Raw genomic sequence first — 24,026 nt, 5'->3', positions numbered from 1 at the left:
GTGTTCTGCTCTGAGCCCCTGCCCATCTGCTGGGCCCGCCTGCCCCTGGCCCTGTCACAGGCCACCAAGTGTCCGCCTGGTTTCCTTCTCCGTGGGCGCCCTACCCCCATTTCCTGAGTGAAATTTCCTGACCAGGCAGGAGCCACCCCCGGAAGCACATCCATCCATCCATCCATCCTTCCTCTTGGGGGTTTGGTGCCTCTAGAGGACGATGGAAGCTGGACATGGTTAACGTCCAGCTCACACGCTGCCGCACACTGAAAGCCGCCAGGGGGCCCGTGGGAACGGATGCAGGCCAGCACCTCGGGGGCCAGGGCGGGAGAGGCGCCACCTGGATTGGCCGGGGAGCAGTGGCCGGCCCCCCACGATGTTCTGGGAAGAGAGGAGGGCTGGAGGAAGGGCTGTGAGCTCCCTGTTCATTCATTCAGCAACCTGGGGGAATGGGGGAGGGGAGGTTTCCTCAGGGAGCAAGGGGCGGGGAGAACCTCTCTGAGGACTCTTGTTTGCAGAGCTGATAGGAGCTCGGGAGACTGGCCACGCACGCAAGCTGGGGAGCTGAGCTGGGGCCTGTATTTCATGGACAACGACTTAGAGCGTTGTTGGTGCCTCGCGTGTTTCTGCCTCAGCAGTAATCTTCGATTCTTACAACGCTCTTGGGAGGCAAGTGTTACTGTTCCAACGTATACATAAGGAAATGGAGGCACAGAGAGGTTAAGTTACTTGCTCAGGGTCACACAGTAAGTGTGGTGAGGGCTACCAGTGAGTGGACAGAGGTTGGCATTTAATGCCCAGAGGACGGGCAGTCTCCTGGGGAGAGCGTCTAGCCGGGGACCAGGACGGATTCTGCCGGCGGAAGAGGGGCTGGTGAGCGGCCTTAGCCCCAGCAGCTCAGACAGAGGAGGCAAAGCAGCAGAGGTCAGCACGGAAGCCCAGAGAAGAGAGCACTTAAGGAAAGGAAAGGGGGACTGGTCAGAGCTCATTCCCTATAGCTTGGGGTGAGGGGGTACCCCAGGACTTGGCTCTGCAGAGGCCCAGCAGCTGTGTCTGCTCAAAACGCCAGGTCCAGAGTGTACCCAGACTTCGTGCCACAACGCGGGCAGGAAGATGGACGGGACCTGCTTCTTCCCCTCTGCTGTGTGACCCGGCACTGAGTGCAGGGGTGTCTGCACCCCGCCCACGGCCACCATCCCACCCCCTGCCCGTGTTTCAGGGCTGATGGACGTGTCTGTCCAGAGGGTGGGCAGCGGGCTTTTTCCTGGGAAGGGCCTGGGCTAAAGTCCTGTGTTTCCAGGACTCCTTGGATGGGCCGGCAGCCTGTCCCACGGTCCCGCTGGAGAGCGTGTGACCGTAGGGGTGGGCCTTCCAATATCACAGCGTCTTCCTTTGGTTTATTCACCGGGTGAGGGGCTCCTGTGGGCGAGCGGGGGCTGGAGGGGGAAGTGGGTGGGGAGCCGTGGGGTCTTGAAGGCATGGAGGGTCTGAGCAGCCCTGCTGGCAGGGGGGCACAGTCGGGGGTAGGCTGAGGGCTGTGGAAGGGTCCTTGCTGATCCCTGGGCCCTGAGCCCACTGCATGCAGAGCCCCCGTCCTCCTGAGCAGGAAGGACCCTGGGTGGGAGGGCAGATGCGTCCAGCTTCCCCAGCCCCCCTCAGCCCGAAGCTGGAGCCGCAGATGGATGGGTGCCCTGGTTCAAGATGATCTGGGGCTGCCGACCCCGCCCCTGCTTTCCCCCACCCTTCCTGGACCCTCAGCCCCTGGGCCTGTGGTATGAGACGTCCCTCTCCCTGCCTCAGGGGTCATCTGGCTGGGCTTCTCTTCCAGCCCAGGAATGTGCCCCTCCCTGCTCGGCCCCCTCCCAGGCGCTGCACCCGCCTTCCCAAAGGGTGCTCTGGGCACGGGGTCGCCTTAGGCAGCGCCCGCATCACCCCACCCACCCCAGGCCTGACCAGAACTGCACAGACATGGATTGTTTCCTAACCTTTTTGGGGAAGGGGGGGAATTTTGATGTCTTTTTCCATGTAGCCCCTAGGGGTGGGGAGGCTGCCCCATGGTAGCCGGAGAGCCCTGTCTACTTTTTGTTTTCTCAGATGACTTCATCAGCTGGGGAAGGCAGAAACCCCAGCACCCCCAGCCTCTGTCTGGTCTCACCCCAGCTCTGGGGAGCATCTGCTGACAGTGCTGCTGATAGGAGAGGGGGCAGGGGAGGCGGAACCCCCCCTCTTTAGGGGTCATCCCTGATAAGAGGAAATTCCACGCTGTGACAAATGGCCAGTTTCCATCCATCCACGGGGGCGGGTGGGACCTTTTCTTTCTCTTTTTAACTTGGCAAATATTTGCCAAGAACTAACGGAATCTCTGTGGTCAGCCGGCCCCTTCGGACCTGGTGGGCGGGCTGGCCGGGGCTGGATTCTAGGTCAGCTTGGGGGCGGGGTTCCCGGTCATGCTGGAAGGTTCTCTGGGGTGGGAGGAGGCTCCGGTGGGTGGGTGGGCCGGGGGCACAGTCCCTGATCCTGCAAGGCCAGTGGGTGCTGGAAAATGGACTAATAAACTCGACACAGGAAGTCAGAGGGCTCATCCCAGCCCTGGCTGCCTGTCAGTTCTCCAGGCTGCCTTTTAGGAAGGGAGCACGGGCGGCTTGCAGGTCGGAGCCTGCTCTGAGCGAAGAAAGACGGATGTCTCACCCGGCATCTCATCCCTGGGAGGGGGAGGCCGGCCTGCAAATCAGGAACAGAAGAGGGCCTCTTCCAGAAGGGGGTGGGGTGGCCTGGTGAGAGGTGGCCGCTGTCCAGCTCGTACTCAGCCGGACTCGGGCCAACTGAAGCGAAGAGCTTCTTGAGATTTGAGACTCCTGCCTGCACGACGGCAAAGCTTGCTTTCACGCGTCCTGCGGGAGCGAAGCCCGGGAGCCTTGGTGGACGGTAGGAGCGGGGAACCCCCTCCCCGCCTTCTCCGCCGTTGGGGCGCCTCCGGTCCTTGAAGGAATGAATGAATGAGTCAGAAGGGGATGGCAGGGTCACTGCCGTGTCCCTCCCAGGTCCGTAGAGGGCAGGGGGTCCTGGGAGAGCTTCCTTGATGCACACTCCCACCGGGTGTCCCCACACGGGAACCAGAGATTGCAACTTCGTCTTCCGCCGCTGGGGCCGCCTCCCCCCCCCCCCCCCCCAGAAAAGGGAAGGAGCTCCGGGAGCGGGAGAAAAATGCAGCCCTTTGCATTTGCAAATCCCTCTTTTCTCCACAGAGGCGCAAGCCTTTGTGCTCCTTTTCTAAGCCCGAGTTTCAGGCCAGAGGGCGAAGTCTCCGATTTCTGGCGTCCTGGTTCCCGACCAGACTCGGACGAGACACTTCCTGCCTCGTACAAAGTGTGAAGTGTAATTTGATTTGGAATTACTTATCGAATTAGATGAGGCATGTGTGCTTTTGAAATTCAGTCCTCGATCCCCGCCCGCACAAATTTGCAAAATTTGGTCATTTATATTCAGTGTTTTCCATCTTTAGAAAGGAACAGGAAGTTCCCCTGCGACGTTTATGGGGAGCTTGTAGCGGCTTGGGTGGGTGAATGGGGGACAAGGAGCAATGGCAAGGAGCAGAGGAAATGAGAAGAGGTCCTGTTTTCAAAGCCCTGCAGGGGGTGAGGCCCCGCACCCTCCCTGCCCACCCCCTGCACATGGCTGGTTCTCACTGGCCCTCTCGCTGCAGCTCTGGGAGGGAGACCCCCGGCCTTGAATCGTTTGTTGAATGAATCTGTATTGTGGTCTTGGTCCCCTAGGACCCTGTGATCTTTTTTTTTCCCCCCAAAGATTTTATTTATTTACTTTTGACAGAGAGCACAAGCAGGGGGAGCAGCAGAGGGAGAGGGAGAAGCAGGCTCCCCCCCTCCCCAGCAGGGAGCCCGACGAGGGGCTTGACCCCAGGAGTCCAGGATCTTCTTCCACAATTATTGCTTCTAGCCATTTTTTAAAGATCTTGTTGCAAAGCAATTTCATGTGTGTGTGTGTGTGTGTGTGTGTGTGTGTTAGTGTGTGTCCCCATGTGTCCGTCTGTCTAGTTCGTCTGTCCGGTCCCCAGCCCCACTGACTTCCCCAGGTTGGCTAACAAGCACCTCTCCCTCCCCTGCCCCTCACAACCAGGAGTGGGGAATCATCTTTGAGGCCCCTGTGAATTTGTCAGCCCAGCCTGGGATGACCTCCAGGAAGTGGAGTTCTGGGATGGGAATGGGCATTTTGCTCTCTGCTGGGATGGCTCCATTGCGAGCTCTGCAGAGCAGCAGCGTCCCAGGCCTCTGTGTGGGGCCTCTGCTGTGTCAGGGCTTGTGTTCTTTGTCCCGCCACCTTCCCTGGGAGTTCTGCGGCCTGGAGAAGGCCCCTGGACTCTGGGATCCCTGTACTAGGCCCTGCGATTACTGTCGAGGAGCTTGGCCAGCCAGGCTTGGCCTTTAGGTGGTTTTCTCCCAGGTTGTGGGGGCTAAAATGCTGGGCCCCTTGATAGGCCTGGGGCTTCCCTAAAAGGAACTCCCTTCCCAATCGGGTGGGCATCTCCTGGCAGCTGCTGGGGAGAGAGGGGCGAGAGCTCCGGGCCTCTCATCCCTGCCCCCGCCGCAGACCCTGCCTGGGTCTCTGCTGGAGGACTTGGCCTGTGGAGTCGCCCTGCACTGAGCAGGCTCTCGGTAGCATCTGCAGGACGGCTGGAACAGTGCCTGGGGCGCCGGGAGCCTCCGGGAGACCTTGGCCGTTGTGATTAGCGTCAGGCCTGCATTTGTTCTCTCCTTCATGCCAGACAGCGAGTCTTGGACCTGCCGTGTGCCGGCGCCGCTCTGAATGTGGCAGCTGAGGGCTCTGGCTCGGGGACTGTCGGGTGGAGGGGGACGTGGGAGGGAGCACGTCGTCCTAACGCAGTCCCCGTGGAGACTGCTCGAATGTAGGGTGTGGGCTCAGTAGGGGACTGCGGGGACACGAGGTGCCCAGGCCAGGGCCTGCAGGGCTGCAGGCACCGGGGGAGGTTGGACAGGAGGGCAGAGCAGCTCCTGTCACTCCACCCTGCATCTGGGCATCATTGCTGGGGACGAGGATCATCAGCCGTCTGTGTCGTGGCCACGGGCTTGGGTGCTCTGGAGGCGTCTGCACGTGTCCCCTCGGCCTGCACTGCAGAGCTGTGCTGTGGTCCTAGAGGGTAGACTCTAGGCACCTGGGTGGGGGGTGGGGAGCAGCCACTGAGCCTGGAGGATACCGGCTGGAGGGCAGTCTTCTCCAGGCGAGGCCTTGGGGTGGGAAGAGAAGAGGCCCTGGTGGGCCCTGGTGTCCCCAGGACCCCATCCTCTGACCCCCGAGTGGGCCTACCTGGATCTGCTCGGTGACCCCGGTTCCCTGCCTGGGCCCGTCCGGTAGCCTTCTTAGGCGTCTTCGGACCGGTTGGCCTTGCTCTGTGCTCGGGCACTGTGGGCGGGCAGTGATTGAGTGAGGTCTGTTTGGACAACGGTGGCAGAGTCCCCGGGCTCTGAGAGCCAGGCATGGAGAGGATTGGGGTGAGCTGGCGGATGGCACGGGCCTGACCCCAAGGGCGCTGTCCCGAGGCCAGCTGCGACACGGGACCGGCCCCATGTGGCTGCTGCTTCTGCCGGGAGCAGAGTCAGGCAGCGGCCCAGGGCAGATGAGACTTGGGGCGGGGGGGACGTTGCTGGGATGCAGAACAAGGCATCAAGACCCCCAGGGAGGCGGCAGGCTGCTAGGTGGGACCCCTAGGTGTGGGCTTCCAAGTCAGGCCTTGTAGGCCTGCTCCCAGCCACCGCCCAGGAGCTGGGCTGGAGTGTGAGCGGCCGCAGAGGCATCCCACAATAGCGGGCTCCTTTCCGGGGGCTGCCTTTCAGCCAGGGGAGAATTGGTGACGCGGGGCAGGAGGCCACAGAGGGGGCCGGCTCCAGGCTGTGGGCACAGAGAGGAGCGGGGTCGCTGGGTGGGGCGGGGGGAGCCCTGCACTCCTTCCTACATAGGTGGCCTTCTATGACGGGCTGAGTCACACACAGAGCCTCTCCGTGGCAGGGTTCTTCCGGGTTGGGGCCAGTGGCCAGCGCCACTGCTCTTGATGGCTCACATTCCGTGTGTCGTCCGTCCGTTCTGTTGCTGGAGGTTGTAGGTACTTCTTGAGGGCCACTCTCTGGGCGAGGGGTTGGGGGCACCACCAAGCAGGCCACGGTGTCAGGTTCAAAGAGGAGAGAGCAGCGGTGGGGGGTGGGGGTGGTCAGGAGCCACGGGGCCTGTTTTCCACCCAGGTGGACAGTGCCAGTGTGGCAGGGTGGGGACCCTGCTAAGAGCCACGGGGAGCCACGGCCAGCACCTGAGGCCCGAGACACGCACCGCGCAGGCCGCGGAGAAGCGCTACGTTGCTCTGACGGTCGGATGACTGTGCAGTGACTGCCTCTCCGAGGGTCCCCTGGGTTCTGTGAGCAGTTAGGCTGGATGCCCGCGGGGGCCCAGAGCAGGGACCCCACCTCTTGCACGGCCGCGCTCACAGCAGCGTTATTTGCAGACGGGGGAGACAGCGCGAGCGTCTGGGGATGGATGAACCGATAAACAGCGGAGCGTCCGGCAGACGTGGAAAGGAAGGACATTCCTGCACCTGCAGTGACACGCAGGCTCCGCGAGAGAAGCTGGACGCAGGGGATGGGGCTGCACGAGGTCCGTAGGCCACTGAAATCCGCCGTCCGAAGGTGGACTAGAGGCCCCTGGGGCGCGGCAGGGAAGTGAGAGGTCCGTGGGCGCTGTCCCTGTGGAGGGTGACGGACGCATTCCGGAGGTGGCTGGTGGTGGTGGGTACGCGCCAGCGGGGATGGGGCCCAGGGCAGACACCGAAACATGGTTTAAATGCCTGAAACTTGATGTTATGTAAATGTTACCACAACCAAGAGGATAATTAGGCTGGAGGAAGGGATAAGCCAGTGTGTAGGGTCACCCCAGCCTGGGTGGTCTCGAGCCTTCTTTCCATGGGGAAGGTTGGTGGCCTGGTGGGCAGCGATGTCACCCTGGGCCTGAGAGCTGCCGGTGGGGGGCGAGAGGAGGAGGTTGACCCGGAGCCACTGGGGAGGGAATGAGGCTGCACCAGGGCCCATGCCCTGAGATAAAACTGGCATCCCCTTCTCGGAGGAGGGGAAGGAAAGTCGTGGCAGTTTGTCGTCTTTCCACTTTGCCTTGTCCAAGAAGCAGGCAGGAACAGTGAGCGAAGGCAGGTGGTGCTATGTGACCATGAGTCAGTGACTTAACCTTTCTGAACCTGACTTTTCCACTTTTAAAAAATAGGGCTCCTTTGGGGCACCTGGCTGACCCTTTCCATCTCAGGGTTGTGAGTTCGAGCCCCATGCTGAGTGTAGCAATCACTTAAAGATAGGGTCTTTTTTTAAAATGGGGCTCAGGGTGCCTGGGTGGCATAGTCATTTGGACCTCTGACTCTTGGTTTCGGGTCTGGTCGTGATCTCAGGGTCAGGGAATTGAGCTGTGTTGGGCTCTGCGCCCAGAGTGGAGTCTCCTTGGGATTCTCCCCCTCCTCTTCCCTCTGCTCCTCCCACTCATACGCGCTCTCTTTCTCTCTCTCGGATAAATACATCTTTTAAAAAAACAGGGCTTCCCCTGGTGCTGTTTAGCTGATGAGGGTCCAGAGAGGGTCATCTGGGACATAAATGTGAAACTTCTTTCATGTGAAGAACATCCCTTTGCTGTTAGTAGCATCTCATGACATTTGGGTATGAAACACAGATTCAGGTGCTGGGGCCACGAGAAAGAGGATGAGGCCCCGGCCCCAGGGAGAGGTCGCTGGGGGATGTGGGTCGGATACAGGTCTGACCATCGTCGCGGCGGGGCTGTGGGCCAGGCTGGGGACGCAGAGCCCTCCTCCCCTTAGCCTGCACCAGGGGGACAACTCCCAAGACCCCAGTCATTCCACGAGTGTTGTTCGGGTGTCCCGTCCCTCTCTGTACAGCTCTGGACGGATGGGGCGGGGTGGGGGGGGGTTCACCCAGGCTGCTGTGCTCCCTGGGGCTCACGGTGTGTGTGTGGTGGGGGACACGGACGGTAGCACACCGCACAGCAGTGAATGGGAAGCTTTCGCATTGAGTAAATGCAATGATGGTCGTCACAGGTTGGCCTGGCTATTTCTGATGGTGTTTTAGGGAAAAAAAGAAAAAAAATCACTCTGCAGACTTCAGTTTCCCCATTTGTGAAAGAAGTAGATGGAACTAGAATTCTTTGCTATCCAGTGTCTATGCCATTTGCCCCAGGTCGCTTTTTAAATGTAAATTAATTGAAATTAAATAAAATGAAAAATTTGGTTCCTCAGCCGGACCGGCTGCATTTCCAGTGCTGGGAAGTCACATGTGAAAACAGGTGGCAGTTCCTCAAAAAATTAAAAATACTAATGCCACGTGACCCCGTGATCCCGATCCCGGAAGAACTGGAAGCAGGGGCTCCAGATCTCGCACACCTGTGTTCCCAGCGGTTAGTCACAAGAGCTAAAACACAGAAGCGCCCCAGGTGTTGATGGAGGGACGGATATGCAAAAGGGACTCTGAGCCTTAAAAGGACATTCTGACACTTGCTACGGTGTGCACAAGCCCTGAGGACGTGATGTTAGGTGAGATAAGCCAGCCCCCAAAAGATAAACACCTTAAGATTCCTCTACACGGGGATCCCTGGGCCTGCAGATTAGAGGGTAGAATGGGGGGAGGGAGTGAGGAGTTGGTGTTTAATGGGGAGAGAGTTTCAGTTTTGCAAGACAGCATTCTGGAGATGGGTTGCACAACAGCGTGAATGTCCTTCATGCCACGGGACTATGCACTTAACGTGGGTGATGGTAAATTTCATGTTACGTGTATTTTAGCACAATTAACATCGTAGCCCCACGTGGCCACCGTATCAGGCAGCTCGGGTCTGGGGTCCTTCCATCCTGGAAGTCCTCTGGGACAGGGTTGGGGGAGACGGTCTCTGCTGTCCCTGCCAGGCGGCCAGAGCAGCCGGGTCCCGGGTGGCTCTCCGTGGAAAGCAAGGGTTCGGAGAAATCGTCTGGGCAGGTTGGCCTGATGGGGCCTCTACTTCTCCCATCGTTGGGTGGGTGGGGACCTGCCTCCTGGCCGTGCAGAGCAGGCGTGCTGGTATCTCCACTGGCTGGGAGAGAAGGGGCTTGCGGGAGGGGACCCTCACCTGTGCAAAGGCCAGGCCCTTCCATCAGTGGTGGGGGGGGGTGGGGGGAAGAATGGGGCTTTTCGAGTTTTTGTGATTATTTCTGAAGCAGGCGCTGGTGGCAGGATGTTTGCTTTGTGGTTTGAGTTTCTGCCTGGGCCGGGGGCGGGTCACTGGAGAGAGGAGGGAGGGGATGAGGGCTGGATGTGGGAGTGGGCGGGGCCAGTGCAGCGCCCCCCCCCCCCCACCCAGGGGCAGCTGGAAGCAATTTTTGGTCACGTGGGGCCGGGCCGAGCCGAGCCGCTGGCCTGCGAGACAAGGCCCCACGTCTGTGTCCAGGAAGCAGCCCCGCGGCCACATGTTCAAGGCCAGCTGTTGTGCTGGTCTTTGTTTATTTAAAGATGCTGGAGCTGGGGACAGTCTTTCTGAAGAGGGGGCAGAGGCAGATGCCTTCCGGGTGCTGCTGGGAGGAGGCCCCATGGCTGTCCTCGATGCCACCTGGGTCGCTTGCCTTTCCCTGGCCTGGGAGTGGGGTGGGCAGCAGGGACCCGTGGGCTCTGTTACTGCTTGGTCCCCGATTCCATGAAGAGGGGGGAGTCACGGTGCTTTGTCAGGCTGAGAAAACGGGGAAGTCGAGCGATGTTGTACAGAGAAACCACCCACGCTCTGATTTCTGGAATTTGTCAGCCGATCATCCTGGCTGCAGAAGGAGAGGGTGCTGGCCCGCCGTGGTCAGCTCCCTCTGACACTTCCGCAAAGCAGAGGTGTAGCCACCTAGGTGCGAGCCGGTTGGGCCCACTGGGGTTTGGCACTGGGGTTTGGTTGCCGGGGAGAGTCAGGTCGCTTCCCCAGGAAGTGGAAACCCCCGTGTCCTGTGTCCTGTGCACGAACCCCACCCACCCCCCACCCCGCCCCAGCGCACACTTGGGAGCTGGGTTCCGAGGCTGATGCCCAGGGAACCAGGCAGTCCCTCCCTGGGGGGGCCCGGGGAGATGTTAGGATGCACCGTGTGCTTCTTCCCATGAGCGTTCCTGGGAGACGGGAGGGAGCTGACCGTCCTCAGTGGTCGGGGGCTGGGAAGGCCGCCAGGGAGAGGTGTGGGCAGGCGTGTGTGGTGTGTCTAGGGGTACTCCAGGTCATGGCCAGTGTGCTCCTGGCAGACCCTGGGAGGGACCCACGCTGTTCTGAGCACCCTGACCAGCTCCACTGGGGGAGTGGCCCTCAGGTCCTCACTGGGTGCCTCTGGCCACTCCTCCAGGCCTCTGACCTGGGTGTGCAGACTCCTTGGGGCAGGAAGGGAGGGAGGTTCTGATCTGCAAACTGCAGAGGCTTGAGTTATTTCTAGAAGCTCAGTCCCGCCTGCCTGTTCGCAGACCTGGAAGCAAAAGCTGGGGGTGTGGGGCACCCAGGTGCCGGGCAGAGAGAAGGACCCCCCCGGGTGGGGGGCGGGGAGCTGCCCCAGAGCCCCATCTCCCTGCTGGTGCCTGGGAACCGCTGAGCCCAGGAGGGGCATACTCTGTCCCAGTCTATTTATGGGGACCCAGGACTGAAAACACCTCACCCGGGAGCTTCAGGATGATACCCGGGTCCTTTCCTTCGTCCTGGCTCACGGGCTGCCCCCACCGCTCAGCTGTTTGGCCTTGAGGGTCCTGAGGCCTGTGGGCTGGAGTGGGTGTGGGAGCCTGTTTGAGCCTGTGATGGAGGTGGAGACGGCCCACCCGGGTGCCCTGGGGCAGGATGGAGGCCGGGAAGAGGAGGGCTGGGGTCACCTCTGCCTTGGAGCTAAGGGAAGGAACCTGCTAGTAGGCAGCTGCTGAGGAGGGGTGGGGCTCTGCGGGTGCTGTGGTGGAGGGCCTTTAGGTCTGGGGTCTTCTGCAGGGGTCTCCTGGGCAACTGAGCCTCAGTTTCCCTGCTTGAGAAATGGGGGTGTGGTCGGTGCTTTGCAGATGCCTGTGTTAAACCCCCTGACGCCCCCATTTCTCCCCACAGCTCCCGAGGCAGCTCCTGGCTGCATTGGCGATATGGCTGACACCCCCAGAGATGCCGGGCTGAAGCAGGCGCCTGCGCCCCGTAATGAGAAGGCCCCCGCGGACTTCGGCTACGTGGGGATCGACTCCATCCTGGAGCAGATGCGCAGGAAGGCAATGAAGCAGGGCTTCGAGTTCAACATCATGGTGGTCGGTGAGTGTGAGCCCCACACTGGGACCCCACGCCACGGGCTCTGGGGCTCAGTCCGCTCCTTGGAAAATGGGGATAGGTGCACCTGGCCCGCAGGGCAGATGGCGCGTGGCACCGAGCGTGAGCCCGGGTGTACGCCCGTGTGCCTGCCGGGAGGGCGGCAGCTCGCTGACCAGCAGCCTCACCCTCCCTCCCCGCCCCGGGGCTCAGCCCTGGACTTCCAGTGACGGGGCCCCCACGGCCAGGAGGCCTTGCTGGAGGCTTCCTGGTTGGCCCCAGGAGAGCTGGATGGGCCCCAGGGCAGGTCACTGATAAGCCTGGCCTGATCCGGGTTGGGGGCAGACGTGGGGGCGCACTGGGCCGCCTCTTGTTCCTGAAGTCCTTGGGGCCCCATTCGGTCCTCGCAGACGCCCTGTCAAAAGAGTGTCCCACTCTGTAGGCAGCAGTGAGGCCCAGAGGGCCTGGCACGGCCTCTGCTCACAGGGCGGGGAGACCGGAGCTCTGCTCCCTGGGCCAGGCGTGCGTCTTTTTAGGGGGTCTGCAGACCCAGCGTGGAATCCCGGCCTCATCCCTGCTCAGTGGTGAGCGGTGCTGGTCCTCCCTTCCCCGGGGCTTACTCATCTGTAAGATGGGACCACCAGGAGGGGCAGATCGATGCCGTGTGTGGCTCCTGCGTGGCCGTAGGCGCTGGAGGACTGGCAGTCGCTGAAGCAGCAGCGGGGGGCGGGGGGAGGGGAGGACGATAATCCCAGACGGTTTGGCATCTCCCAGGTGCCAGGCATGGTGGCCGGGCTCTCTGACGTAGTTCCGGCCTGGCCTGGCAGGGACGCAGACAGGTGGGCTGAGGGGGACGTGGACAGCTGGGCCCAGGGGTTCCCGACGTCCACCTATGGCGTCCTGGGAGCTCACGCTTTGTCTTGACAGGTTATCAAAGTCGGAAAATCGGTACAATTTAATTTTATAAAATACGTGGGCTAGCGTGGCATAGAGCAGCTCAGGGAAGGGGTGAGGTGCTGGGGCTCCACGTGTGGGGTCATGCCTGTGAGGTGCTCCCGGTGTGGACCCTGGATAAGGCTGTGGGGTTCCCATCCCCGCACTGGGCTCTGTGCCTGTTTCCTCATCTGTCAGGTGGGATGGCGATGGCCCCCAGGCAGGTGAGGGCGTTACACAGCCTCACTGAGGACAGCGGCTGGCACATGCGGGGGGAGCACTGTGAGCAGAGCCTGGGGTCTGCGGCAGCCCCCCTCCCCCTACCATGCCCTCTGCCTTCTGCCCTCCTGCTGTAGGCGGGCCTCAGGTGATGTGAGGATTGGAAACAGCGAGGCCGGGAGTGTTTCTGGGGCCCAGGGGCTCCCTCGACCGCCAGGGTGTGTGGACATGGGCACTGGCCAGTGGCTGTTCCTGTTCCTGGTGGCGAGACCCAGCTGTCCCCCATCTGGCTGCCCCCCCCGCCCCGTCCTGCCCCAGCAGGAACTGCCCCAGTGGCTTCACACTGAGCCCCGTGGTGGCTCAGCTATAGGCTTTGAATGCTGAGCGTGCTGGCGCTTCCAACCTAGATGACCCCGGAAACCGGGCAGAACCCTGCAGTGCGGCAGCCTAGCAGGTTGGACTGTGGCAGGTTTGCAGAGCCTCCCTCCTGTGGTCCTGCGGCTCTGTGGAGCTTTTCCTTCAAACCTCATGACCTCGGTGTGTCCGGCTGTGAAGAGGAGAGCTGCATCAAGGGGCCCAGCTCCCCTACTTGGCCTTCCTGGTGCTGCTCTGCCTCTCAGCTCCTCTGGGGCCCTCTGGGTCCTGCCCCATAACAATGCACCACGAGAGCTGGGCCACTGCCTGGGCATCCCAGCCCTTCCTGCCTCTCGCCCTCCCCTGACCTGGGGCCCCTACTGACGGGGGGCTGAGGGACAGCGCCCAGGTACTACCGAACCACCGGGCCCACTGACCGGCTCCCATCCTCTCCCCAGGGCAGAGCGGCTTGGGGAAGTCCACCTTGATCAACACCCTTTTCAAGTCCAAAATTAGCCGTAAGTCGGTGCAGCCCACCTCGGAGGAACGTATCCCTAAGACCATTGAGATCAAGTCCATCACGCATGGTGAGAGCTGGAGTGGGGCTGGGCGTGTCGACACGGGGTGTGGGGTGCTGCTGAGTCCTGAGTGGCCAGGTTGAAAGTCCTGGTCAGGGATGCTCTCCGGGAGCCCTGTAGGCCCTGGTCGGAGGGAGCCCCCTGGGGACAACTGAGTTTTACAGCAAAACCCATGGGTAGGAGCTGCCCAAGTCAGCGGTCACCAGGCCCTGCCAGAGGTGGTCCTCCCTGGGCATCACCTGGGGGATCGTCGCTGGTCCCCGTGGGGCACCCCAAACGGGCCTTGGGGGGGCTGGGCTGGTCAGGTTCCTCCCAGGCAGGACCCAGCCTGCCCCAGGTTGTCTGTGGGGGCCCGGGGTCTCCCCCTGAGCTCAGTGGGCTCTGTGGTTCCGCAGATATCGAGGAGAAGGGTGTCCGCATGAAGCTCACGGTCATCGACACGCCGGGCTTTGGGGACCACATCAACAATGAGAACTGGTGAGGACCCCTGGGGCTGCCACTCCTGGAGGAGCGCCCTGACAGCCAACGGGGCCTGTCTCATGGCCTGCTTCGCTGCTGAACCCTCAGAGGCCCCCAGATCCTGGGCCAGCACGCAGTTCCCCTGAGACTCGTGACCTCCGCACCTGCTGGGGTCAAGGGTCAGCACGGGAGGCTGGCTGGGGAGCTCTCGGGGAGGCTGCGGTCTCTGCTCAGACGGCCCCGCAGCCCAGGCCCTCGCACCGGCAGGCCGAGGACGGGTGTGGGACGCTTGGGGAAGAGCGGGCAGGAGCGGTGCCCCGGGGCGGGCTGACGGGGCCTGTGCTGGCAGCTGGCAGCCGATCATGAAGTTCATCAACGACCAGTACGAGAAGTACCTGCAGGAGGAGGTCAACATCAACCGGAAGAAGCGCATCCCGGACACGCGCGTGCACTGCTGCCTCTACTTCATCCCCGCCACCGGCCACTCGTGAGTCCCCCGCGGCCCCGGCCAGTGTGGCCAGGGGGGGGTCTCGGCCATCCCAGTGCGGAGCCCGGGCCGTGTCCGTGACTGCCCCTGTCGCCGTGCGGGAAGAGCGGATGCAGCTCTGCTCCCAGTGGAGGACGGTGGTCGCCACTCGGGGTCCCTGCGGTGTTGTCCCCATGCCCTCCCAGGACGGGCTTCCGGTTGGGGGCGGTGGCACACTGGAGCCAGTGGGCGAGGCTTGGCTGGGTGGGCCCAGAGCTGCTGGGGGCTTCCTTCCCCTCCTCCTCGCTCTCGCCTCCAAGGGGACCCCTCACCCAGGACGGGGCTCAGAGCCGGTCTCTCACCATGTGCTTCTGTCTGGCAAATGCCCTTTTTCTCTTTCCTGTCCCTTGTGTCCCTTTTTTCTGGCGAATGTCCCTTCCTCTTTCCTGTCCCTTGCTCAGGGCTTGGTTGGCCATGGCCTTGCCGGTGTGTCCACACCTGGGAGCCCCTCAGGGTGCCCTTTCTCAGCTGGAGGCAGCCCTGCCTGCCTCGTTCTGTCGCCATCCGTCCGTCCGTCCCCCTTGGCCCGTCACTCATCCACACCATTCTGCTTCAGCCTCAGGCCCCTGGACATCGAGTTCATGAAGCGCCTCAGCAAAGTCGTCAACATCGTCCCTGTCATCGCTAAGGCCGACACGCTGACCCTGGAGGAGAGGGTCTACTTCAAACAGCGGGTAGGGCTCTCCACCTCCATCCGGCTGTCGGACGCAACACGCCAGGCCTTCCCCGGGGGAGAGCAAGCCCAGAGCCGGTGGGGATAGGTGGCCGTGTCCTCCTCTCTGCCTCGGTCCTGCTTCAGGCCGCCGTCTCCGCAGGAGGGCGTGCTCAGGCCTGCGGCTTCCTGACAGGTGGCACGTCAGATCCACCTGGGGAGCCGGGAGAACGAGGCCCCCGGGCCCCATGGAGCCTCCACCCCCAGTGCACATGAGCCGGGAGGCCCCTTGGTCTCATCCCCAAAGCGCTGGACGTGCTCATCGGTGGCCCCGAGTGTGGGGATTTTCCCAGCAGGCTGAGGGGAGGACTGTGCCTTCACCATGGACGCATCTGCAGGAGGGAGCAGGCCGCTGTGGGTCTGTGCTTGGGGCAGAAATGACGCTGTGCGTGGCGTATCCGCGTGTGGGGGAGCCTGGGCAACAAATGGTGGTGACGGTCTGACACAGGCAGGTGCACGCAGGGCTGCAGGGGTCCCGGGCAGCATCCAGGCCCCGCCGTGACAGAGGGTTTCCAGGTGGAGCTTGAGGGACAACTCGCCATCCCAGAGCTGCTGTCTCTGGGGCGTGCTGGCCTACAGAGGGAGGACGGGGAGACGTGCGGGACTCAGGTGGCTGCACGTGTCTCCCGGCAGGCCTGCAGCTCTCCCTCCTCCACTCGGGAGGCTTGAGAACTGGAGTATCACGGTCACCAGCCCCGTAGAGCCTGCCCTTGACCCCAGGCTGGGCCCCCTCACTTTCTGGAGGTCACAGTGCGGGCCGATCCCGGCGGGTCAGTCCAGCCTGCTGTGTGGACGGCACCCACATCTCTCCCCTCCGGATCCCCAGATCACTGCGGACCTGCTGTCCAACGGCATCGATGTGTACCCCCAGAAGGAGTTTGACGAGGACCCGGAGGACCGGCTGGTGAATGAGAAGTTCCGAGTGAGTGCACTGGCCGTTCCCGGAGGCCCCTCGATTCCTGCTAGAGGCCACGGCAGGGTCTTCCAGACTGCTCCAGTGGGACTGGGGAAACGGGTGGGATGGCCCTGAGCCATGGGAACGTGTTCTCTGGGCCGGAAGGAGTCAGAGCCCAAGTGTTCACATGGGGCTCTTTAGGGCCAAGGGTCTCCGTTCTGGGGGGCCCCGGGCTCAGGGCAGCTCCTCCCTGGTGCCTAGGAAGCGCACTGGCCTTCGCACACATGTGACCCGTGCTGCCTGTCCTTCCCCCAGGAGATGATCCCGTTCGCCGTGGTGGGCAGTGACCACGAGTACCAAGTGAACGGGAAGAGGATCCTTGGCAGGAAAACCAAATGGGGCACCATCGAAGGTAATTGTCAAGCTGCTGGGGTCTCCAGACCAGAAAACTCAAGCCGCTCTGCCAGCCTGGAGCTTGGGCACCCAAGCCCCAGCCGGGCGCTCCTGGGGCCTCATCTGCGGCATCACCGCACTCAGCCACTCAGTGGCTTGTCTGGGGTGCATAGCTGTTAGCTGATGGAGCTGTGCCTTCACCCCGATCTCCCAGGGGACAGGGAAGTATCCAGAGTGGAAAGGAAGGAGCCCTGAGGGGTCCTGCCAAGTTCTGGGTTTTGGTGTTTCATAGCGGTGCTGTGTGACCCTGGGCAAGTTGCTCTACCTCTCTGGGCCTAGGACAGGGCTGGGAATTGCGCTGTCCAGCTGTGAGAACAGACGGCGCGCCCCCTGCTGAGGTTCCCGGGACCCCACATCTTGGTGTCCTGCGGCTGCTGTAACAGATGGGCTGAGACTGGGTGGCTTGAAACAGAAATGTCTTCGGCTGGTTCCTTTCAGAGGCCCTAAGGGAGAACGTGTTCCAGGCCCCTGCCCTGGTGGCTGTCAGTCATCCTCTGCGATCCTTGGGCTGACCACAGTCCCCGCTCAGCCTTCGGACTGTGTCTCTGTCTGTTCCTCAGGAGGCCATCTGCCTGTCATTGGCTTAGCTTCCTTTGGAATCCACGTGATCCCCTCTTAGGGTCTTTACCTTAATTACATCTTCAAAAAAAAAAAAACTCTCCCAATAGCCCCCATTCACAGGTGCCGAGGGTGTCGGCTGTTGGACATGGTTTGGGGGACACAGTTGAACCCCCTTTGGGTGGTGGCGCCCGGGGCGCTGCTTCACTCTCCGCTCTGTCCGTCTCCCTCTTTAGAACAGAGAAGGCAGAATGGACAGGTTCGAAGGCCCACGTTGTCTTTGCTCCCGTGGCTGAGGGCCCGGCGTGGACAGGTCTGGAAGGCACTCACCAGCCGCCCTGCCCCCCTACCCCCACCCCCGTGACACCGGGCGAGTCCCTCGATCCCCCAGGCCTCAGTCTTCAACTTCACCATCCTTAAGATGGGTGCTGTGTGTCAGGACCTTAGCAAAATGGCAGACTCAGAATTATGAAACTTTTGGGGCAGCAAACACCCTTAAGAAAGGGATCATCGCGATACGGGACAGTCGAGCTCCCTCCCCCTCCTTCCCTCCTTCTGTGCCTGCTCATTTTACATATGTTACCCCACTGGGTGCCTAACTCCCCCTCCCGCCCCCACCCCTGCAGTTGACCCTGCGCCCTCCTTCAGAGAGGACCAGGCTGTAGCACCCAAGGGTTCACCCCTGCCCTGCCGAAGTCTGGGGGAGGCGTGGAGCGGCCGCGGGGCGCCCACGTAGGTGCCAGCGGGCGGTGCCGAGGGGTGTTTTCCAGCATCTCCTGGATCTGAGCTTCCGCAGCCGTCCCCTCCTCCAGGGGTGTCTCTGCGGCGGCTCAGCTCCTGTCCACGTGGGCTGTCTCTCCGTCAGGCTTACCTGGGCGCATCCTGCCTCGGCTCTACCCCGTGCTCTTCAGGAACTGTTGGCGCAGGCGCCCGTTCTGGAGGGCGGAGAAGTGTGGGATCATAAGGGCCCATGGGGACTTGGGGACACAGGACTGGGTTGGTGGCCGCCCAGGGCTGGACAAGCCTCTGCTGCCCCCTGGTGGCCAACTCCGGCCTGCAGGCTCACCGTGGGGTTGTGAGAAACGGCCCTGTGGCCCCTATGGGGACGGTTGCAAGGTGGCATATCTCCTGCAGCCTTCGTGAGCACCCCGGAGATTTCTGCCCCCCGTCCGCGCAGCTGGACCCCGCACTGAGCTAGCGGCTCTTCCTCTCCCGGGCCTTGCCCGCTTGTAACTGACCCGAGGACGGGCTGCTCTGTGTTCCTCCCTGGCCAGCCTGGTTAACGCGCCCTCTGTCCTCCTCCTCGCCCCCCAGTCCCTAGTCCTGTTTCTTTGATCCTGGTTTCGCCGTCCTGAGACGGTGCACCCATCCTCGGAAACTGCGTGGCGCGTTCAGGAGGAGGGTGGGGTGTGAGAGAGCACGTGGTTAGCTCATCTGAGGTGGCTGGTGTTTGAGTCCCACCTTACAGAGGAGGAAACTGAGGGTCAGAGAGGCCAGGAGAAGCAGCAGCCACACGCGCACACTCCCAGTCGTGGGGCTCCCATCTTCCCGCCAGCTCTCTCCACTTCACGTTCGTAGCAATGCCTTGTGTGAGTCTGTCGGCAGAAGGTTCTAGTGCGGGCCCAGCCCGGTGCCGGTGGGGATGTGGTAGGAGGGCCAGGGTGTGGCGGGCAAGCAGCCACTGGAAGAAAATTGCAGGGCTTGGCAAGGTGGAGACCCTGGGGCTTTTGGGCTTTTTCCCCCCAGCTTACTGGGGGCGATCGGGGAGACAGGCCCATTCCCTGTGCTCTGAGCCCCGATTCCCCAAGACCACAGACGGGGAGCCCTAGTGGTGTGTTGGGTGCATGAAGATTTGATGACACACAGGAGTCATGCAGCAGAGCCCTCAGGGGCACAGGGACACTGCCTCTCGGGGGGACCTCTGGGGGTCCATCTGGGGGGCCCGTCCTCCCACGTCCACAGAGCTGACCCCCTGTCCTGCAGTCTGTGCTTTGGGCGTCCGTGTAAGCCGGGCAGCGTAGGGTTCCCAAGCTCAGCGGCAGTGGTGACGAGCTTGGGAGAAGGCCCAGCAGGGCCCAGGTTCTCTAAATGCCACCTTCGGTCCCTGCCTTGTTCCATTGCCACCACCTCTCGTTTTCAGGGTCCCCTGGGACATGCTGCTCTTCTCAGGAGATGCCCCTCCCCTGGCTCCCAGTGAGGAGCAGTGGCCCTAGTGGCCCTGCTGGACGGGAACCCTCTGGGGGGCGGGCGCCTGGCAGGGCCTGTCTTAGGGTGTCTGCAGAGTCAGGTGCCTGTGGGGGCCCAGTGCTCCCCTGTGGGGTGGGGACTCCCACCCCGACCAGCTCACCCACCCAGGCTTCTCTTGGCCCCTGAACTACTGGGGGGAGGGGAGAGACAGGGCCGGGGAGGGGCTTCAAGTGACCTTAAAGCTCTTTTTGTTTCCTCAGTCGAGAACACCACCCACTGTGAGTTTGCGTACCTTCGGGACCTCCTAATCAGGTGAGAGAGGGCTGTGGGGTGTTGGTCTTGGCCCCCCGAAGGCCCTGAGAGGGCCCTAAGTCAGGAGTATGGGCAGTGGGGGAACAGCCAGAGGTGCTGGACAGTAGCTGACCCGTCCTCCCCCAGGAGGACCTCGGAAGGCCGTTGTCTGAAACAGCTCCGTGGAAATGAAGCAGGAGGTTAAAATCCTCCTTAATCTGTGTGAAGGCCCCCTGGATAGGAGGGCGCTGGGTTCTCATCACTGCAGCCTGGGGCTCCAGGGGCTCTCTCATGCCGGGCATGGAGATAGTGTCCCCTACTCCCATCCTAGTGTCTTCTGACCCCACCACTCTGACCTAGCTGAGGCTTTCCCTTAGTTTTTCTTGAGCTCAGATAAGGAGTGGCCGTCCTTACGCCGGTAGAGAAGGTGCCATGTGGCTGGGTCTGGGCACGTAATGAGACCGTGGGGGGCGGGGGGGGGGGGCACCTGCTGTGGTACCAGGAGTTCCCGGTTTCTCTGTTAGCAGGTGGGTGCATTCTAGGCATTAAGTGGAGGGACAAGGCCATCCCTGGGGTTGGGGGGTGGACTGTGGCTTCTGGGAGTGACCCCACTGTGTTAGACAGCCTGACTGCCCAAGACCCCCACCAGGCCCTTCCGAGTCTCCTGTTGGGCTGCAAGAGAGGGGGAACCTGGGCACAGGACTGACTAGCAGGGTTGACCAGCACTCCAGTTCAGGGCGTAGCCCCAGGACCTGGTGCTTCTTGGTGGCAGCAAGGACATTTCGAGCGCTGTCCCCTCTGAGTGTGCACCCAGCCCCTACCCTTGGACTGGCCACAGGCTTGGCACGGAGAGAAGGGGGTGCGTGTGATAGAACATAGGTGTTCTGAGAGGGTCTGGGTCACTGGAAACTACCCCCACGCCCCCTGCCGTACCCCAGCCTGGGCCCACTTGCTGGGCCTTACAAGCCCTCCTGGGGGGCCCCCTGAAAGCCAGGCAGGAGGGATGGGGTGCAGGGGGGGCAGGCAGTGGGAGTCCCGGCTCCGGCCCCGTGGGGTCAGCACCCGTGTCCCCCCGTGCCCCCCCAGGACGCACATGCAGAACATCAAGGACATTACCAGCAGCATCCACTTCGAAGCCTACCGCGTGAAGCGCCTGCACGAGGGCAGCAACGCCATGGCCAACGGCCTCGAGGAAAAGGGGCCCGAAGCCCAGGAGATGTAGACCCACCCTGCCCCCCAGGACCCGCCCCTCCCCAGCCCTTTCCAGCACCGCCCCCAGGTCCGCCCACGTGCCCCGTTTTATTTTATACAATTTCCTCCACTTGCCGTCATTCTCCACCCCTTCACACGCTGCCCAATAACAAGGTCACGTGCGCCCGCCTGCGTGTGCGTCCTTAGCCGCTCAGTGCGGGGCCTGGACCCGGTCCTGGGACGGGAGGGGCAGGATAGGGGCCTCGAGCCTCGGGCCTAGCGCCAGGCCCCAGCCTCTGAGCAAGGCAGGCCTGTGCAGGGTGGGGTTGGGGGGCCGGCCTGGCCAGCCTGGAGCCCCTTCCTGCCTGCTCCTCCCTACACAGCCCAGGCCATAACTCAGACCCGTAACTCAGACATCCTCCCCCCTTGCCTCCCGCCCCAGGGGCAACTGGTTAATTCCATGAGATGCAAGTTGCCAATTGCTTAGACGTGGGGAGGCCCATCAATGCCCGCCCGCCCGCCGGCCCGCGAGCCCGTCCTGCAGCAGAAAGTGCCTTTATCTCAGCCGTCCATGAGCCCGCCTTCTCTCCCCCGCTGTCCCCGCCAACAGCACTGGGGACACATCAGAGAGAGGGAGGTGTGTCTTCATCTCTCCATCACCCTCCCACCCCCCAGGATTCGATTGAGCGTGCAAGGGAAGGGAAAAGATGCCCCCCACTCTAGCCCCGCCCCGTGATTTGGGGGAAGGTCCCAGCAGGTGAAATCCGGTGGAGGTGCTGAGGGAAGAGGGGGTGACCATGTGGGAAGGAGGGGTCTGTGTGGGCTGGGGCTGGGCCGTTCAGAGCGGCCCAGGTAACCCCCGCGCCTGCCTGCACTGCCCCGCGTGACTGCGAGAGTGTTTCTGTCTGTCTGTCTGGATATCTCTGGCCTCAGATGCTCCACCCCGGGTACACCCATTCAGCCCTCCTGGGCCAGGTTTTGCTGACCCCTTGACCCCGGGAGCTTTAGTCACCTAAATATGCCTGGGTTCCCGCACCCCAGAGCCCATCGTAAATACCTCCCCGCCCCAAAGAGGGAGAGGTCAGGAGGCAGATGTGCGTGGGCCCTCATCGGGCTGCAGCCCAGGCTGGCTTCTAGCAAGGGGAGGGGAGGGGATGCAGACAGGCCTGTGCGGGGGTGTGTGTGTGCGCGCACACGTGTGTGCGTGCGTGTGAATGATGTCCTTGCGTTGTGTGTTCCCTCCCCACCTAAGACAGGAAGGACCCCTTAGCGAAACCGTTTACTTGCCGACTTGCCACGTTTTTGCCAAAACCAAGACTGCGAAGGAAACCTTCACCTTTGGCGGCGGGGCGAGGGCGCGGGGGGCAGCCTCGGGCGGGCCGGACTCGCTTTCCTTCTCTGTAGCCAGATCTCGGCAAATGGTGTTTCACCGGCGCCTGTTCCCACGGTGGCCTTTTGCTATGTGCCTCCTGAGAAATTCGTCTTTTTGTATAAATAACAAAGTGTTGAGACTGTATTTCCTGAAATAAATGTCCAAACGCAAACCTGCCGGGGGGCACGTGCTCCTCTTCCTGATCCCAGAGGCGCGGTTCCCGCGGGCCAAAGCCGGCCTGGCGGTGCGTGCCGGGGGCTGTTCAGCCTCGTGACGGGGAAGCCGGTGTCGGGGAGGTCAGAAGCCCACGGGTACCTGGAAAGCCAAGGGCAAAGCTTTCCTAATGGATAAGGAGGCTGGGAAGGGTTTCCCACCACAAGGCGCCGAAAACCGCTTCTGTTCCTGTATTGTCGGAAATAAAGTTTCTCTAGTTCAGTTTCGTCCTATCAGATCGAACCGTAGGAACTGGTCAGAATTTGTCATTCCCTACCAGGGACTTGTTCCTGGAGAATGTGGCCCCGAGGAGAGGGAGAGGTTCTGGAGGCTGCCATAGGCGCTTCTCTCTGCACGACACCCCTCCCCCTTGCCCCGGGGTGTTGGAGGCGGGAGCCCTTTTCTGGGCATAACGTGTCACCATGAGCTGGGCTGTCTCAAACGACGGAAATCCATTCTGTCCTGGTTCCAGAGGCTGGATGTCCGCGATGGAGGTGTCGGCAGGCTGTCCTTTCCCCGGCCTGCGCCGTGCCTGCTTTCCTCCTTGCAGACGAGAAACAGATCTCGCGGAAGGCACCTCTGTTGAATTTGGGGCCCCTCTTCAGGATGGGTTTGTCTCCTCCTCAGTTCCATCTGCACAGACCCTGTCTCCAAATAAGGCCGAGTTCTGAGGTTCTGTCTGAGGACATGAATTCGGGGGGTGGGGCAAGTGCTCTTCAACCCAGGGCATCCAGTACCCCCTCTGTCACTGGGCCCCAGGGATAAGGTGGCTGCAGAGGGCCCCGCAGCAGGGCTCAGATGTGGGTTCAAGGTTGGCTTGTTCTGCAGAAGGTGGGTTTCATGTGCAAATGAATCAGTGGGCAGAGGCCACATGAATCACGTGCTTCTGGATTCTGGGGTATGTCAGGCACTGCCGACCCCTGCTGGGGGCACAGGAGGACAGAATCAGACCAGGGTGGGGCTGCGGGACCATCATCTCAGGGCTCTTCCCAGCTCAATCAGCGACGGCTCTTGAACTTCTTGACCCTGAGTCTTCCCTTTTCCCTCCCTCCTCCAGACTGAAACCACCCCCATCTTCACTCCTGCTAGACACCCATGTCCAGCAGCTGCTCTCTCGGGCCCGACCCCCACCAGGGCCCAACATCCTCTCCAAGCCTTGATCTCCCTTCCGGAATCTGGCTTCCCCCACGGGCTGGCTTACTGGGTCTGGCCAGCTCCCCGTCCCTGGCGCTGCTGGTCCCTCACTCACCAGGCTGACGGGGACCAGGACACGGGCTCTGCCCAGCCCACCTGCACTTCCCTCCAAGGGCAGCCCAGGAATGCCGATGGCGATGGGGGCTCTCCCACCCAAGCAAGCAGATCCCCTGCTCTACATCTGGGTAACCAACTGTCCAGTCTACCTGGACATGTGGAGTTTCCAGGGATCTGGAACTTTCAGTGCCAAAACGTGGAAGGTCCTGGGTGAGCCGGGCAAGTTGCTTATCCTGTGGAGACCCCACACCACCCTGCCCCCTCCCACCGCTCAGGGTCATGGTCTGGACTCCTCCACCCAAGGGGCTTTTAAGGAGTTGGGCTGTTGCCAAGACATCCTGGGGGTGAGCAGGGGCCTCCAAGGCCAGCCAGAGCGTCAGACTGGCTCTGAGCACCTGTGGGGGTGGGATGTCCCCAGGGGGCTGTGACCAGGTGTCCTATGCTCCCACCTTCCCTGCTCTGGGCAGCAGGGTTTGACCAAGTCAGGGAATGATTCAGTGAAG

The 24,026-nt window shown here is 62.0% G+C and overlaps 1 protein-coding gene across 4 annotated transcripts in view; it reads left to right on the top strand.

Moving 5' to 3' along the window:
• The window catches only part of SEPTIN9 (septin 9), a 146,544-nt gene extending 124,050 nt beyond the window's left edge, over positions 1-22,494 (top strand). For all 4 annotated transcript variants that reach the window (XM_047709165.1, XM_047709167.1, XM_047709166.1 and 1 more), the window contains 9 exons: positions 11,146-11,337; positions 13,296-13,424; positions 13,811-13,892; positions 14,224-14,361; positions 14,957-15,074; positions 15,939-16,034; positions 16,323-16,419; positions 19,466-19,517; positions 20,583-22,494. In XM_047709165.1, the coding sequence (XP_047565121.1) occupies positions 11,146-11,337; positions 13,296-13,424; positions 13,811-13,892; positions 14,224-14,361; positions 14,957-15,074; positions 15,939-16,034; positions 16,323-16,419; positions 19,466-19,517; positions 20,583-20,718 (1,040 nt within the window). In that variant the 3' untranslated portion in view covers positions 20,719-22,494. The remainder of the gene's footprint in view (positions 1-11,145; positions 11,338-13,295; positions 13,425-13,810; positions 13,893-14,223; positions 14,362-14,956; positions 15,075-15,938; positions 16,035-16,322; positions 16,420-19,465; positions 19,518-20,582) is intronic.
• The last annotated feature ends 1,532 nt before the right edge of the window (positions 22,495-24,026 follow it).

Source organism: Lutra lutra, chromosome 16 (assembly GCF_902655055.1).
Source record: "Lutra lutra chromosome 16, mLutLut1.2, whole genome shotgun sequence".
In the NCBI taxonomy this organism is placed as follows: domain Eukaryota; kingdom Metazoa; phylum Chordata; class Mammalia; order Carnivora; family Mustelidae; genus Lutra; species Lutra lutra.
The sequence above is the reverse complement of the archived record's forward strand: the minus strand, read 5'-3'. Positions and strand labels throughout refer to the sequence as shown.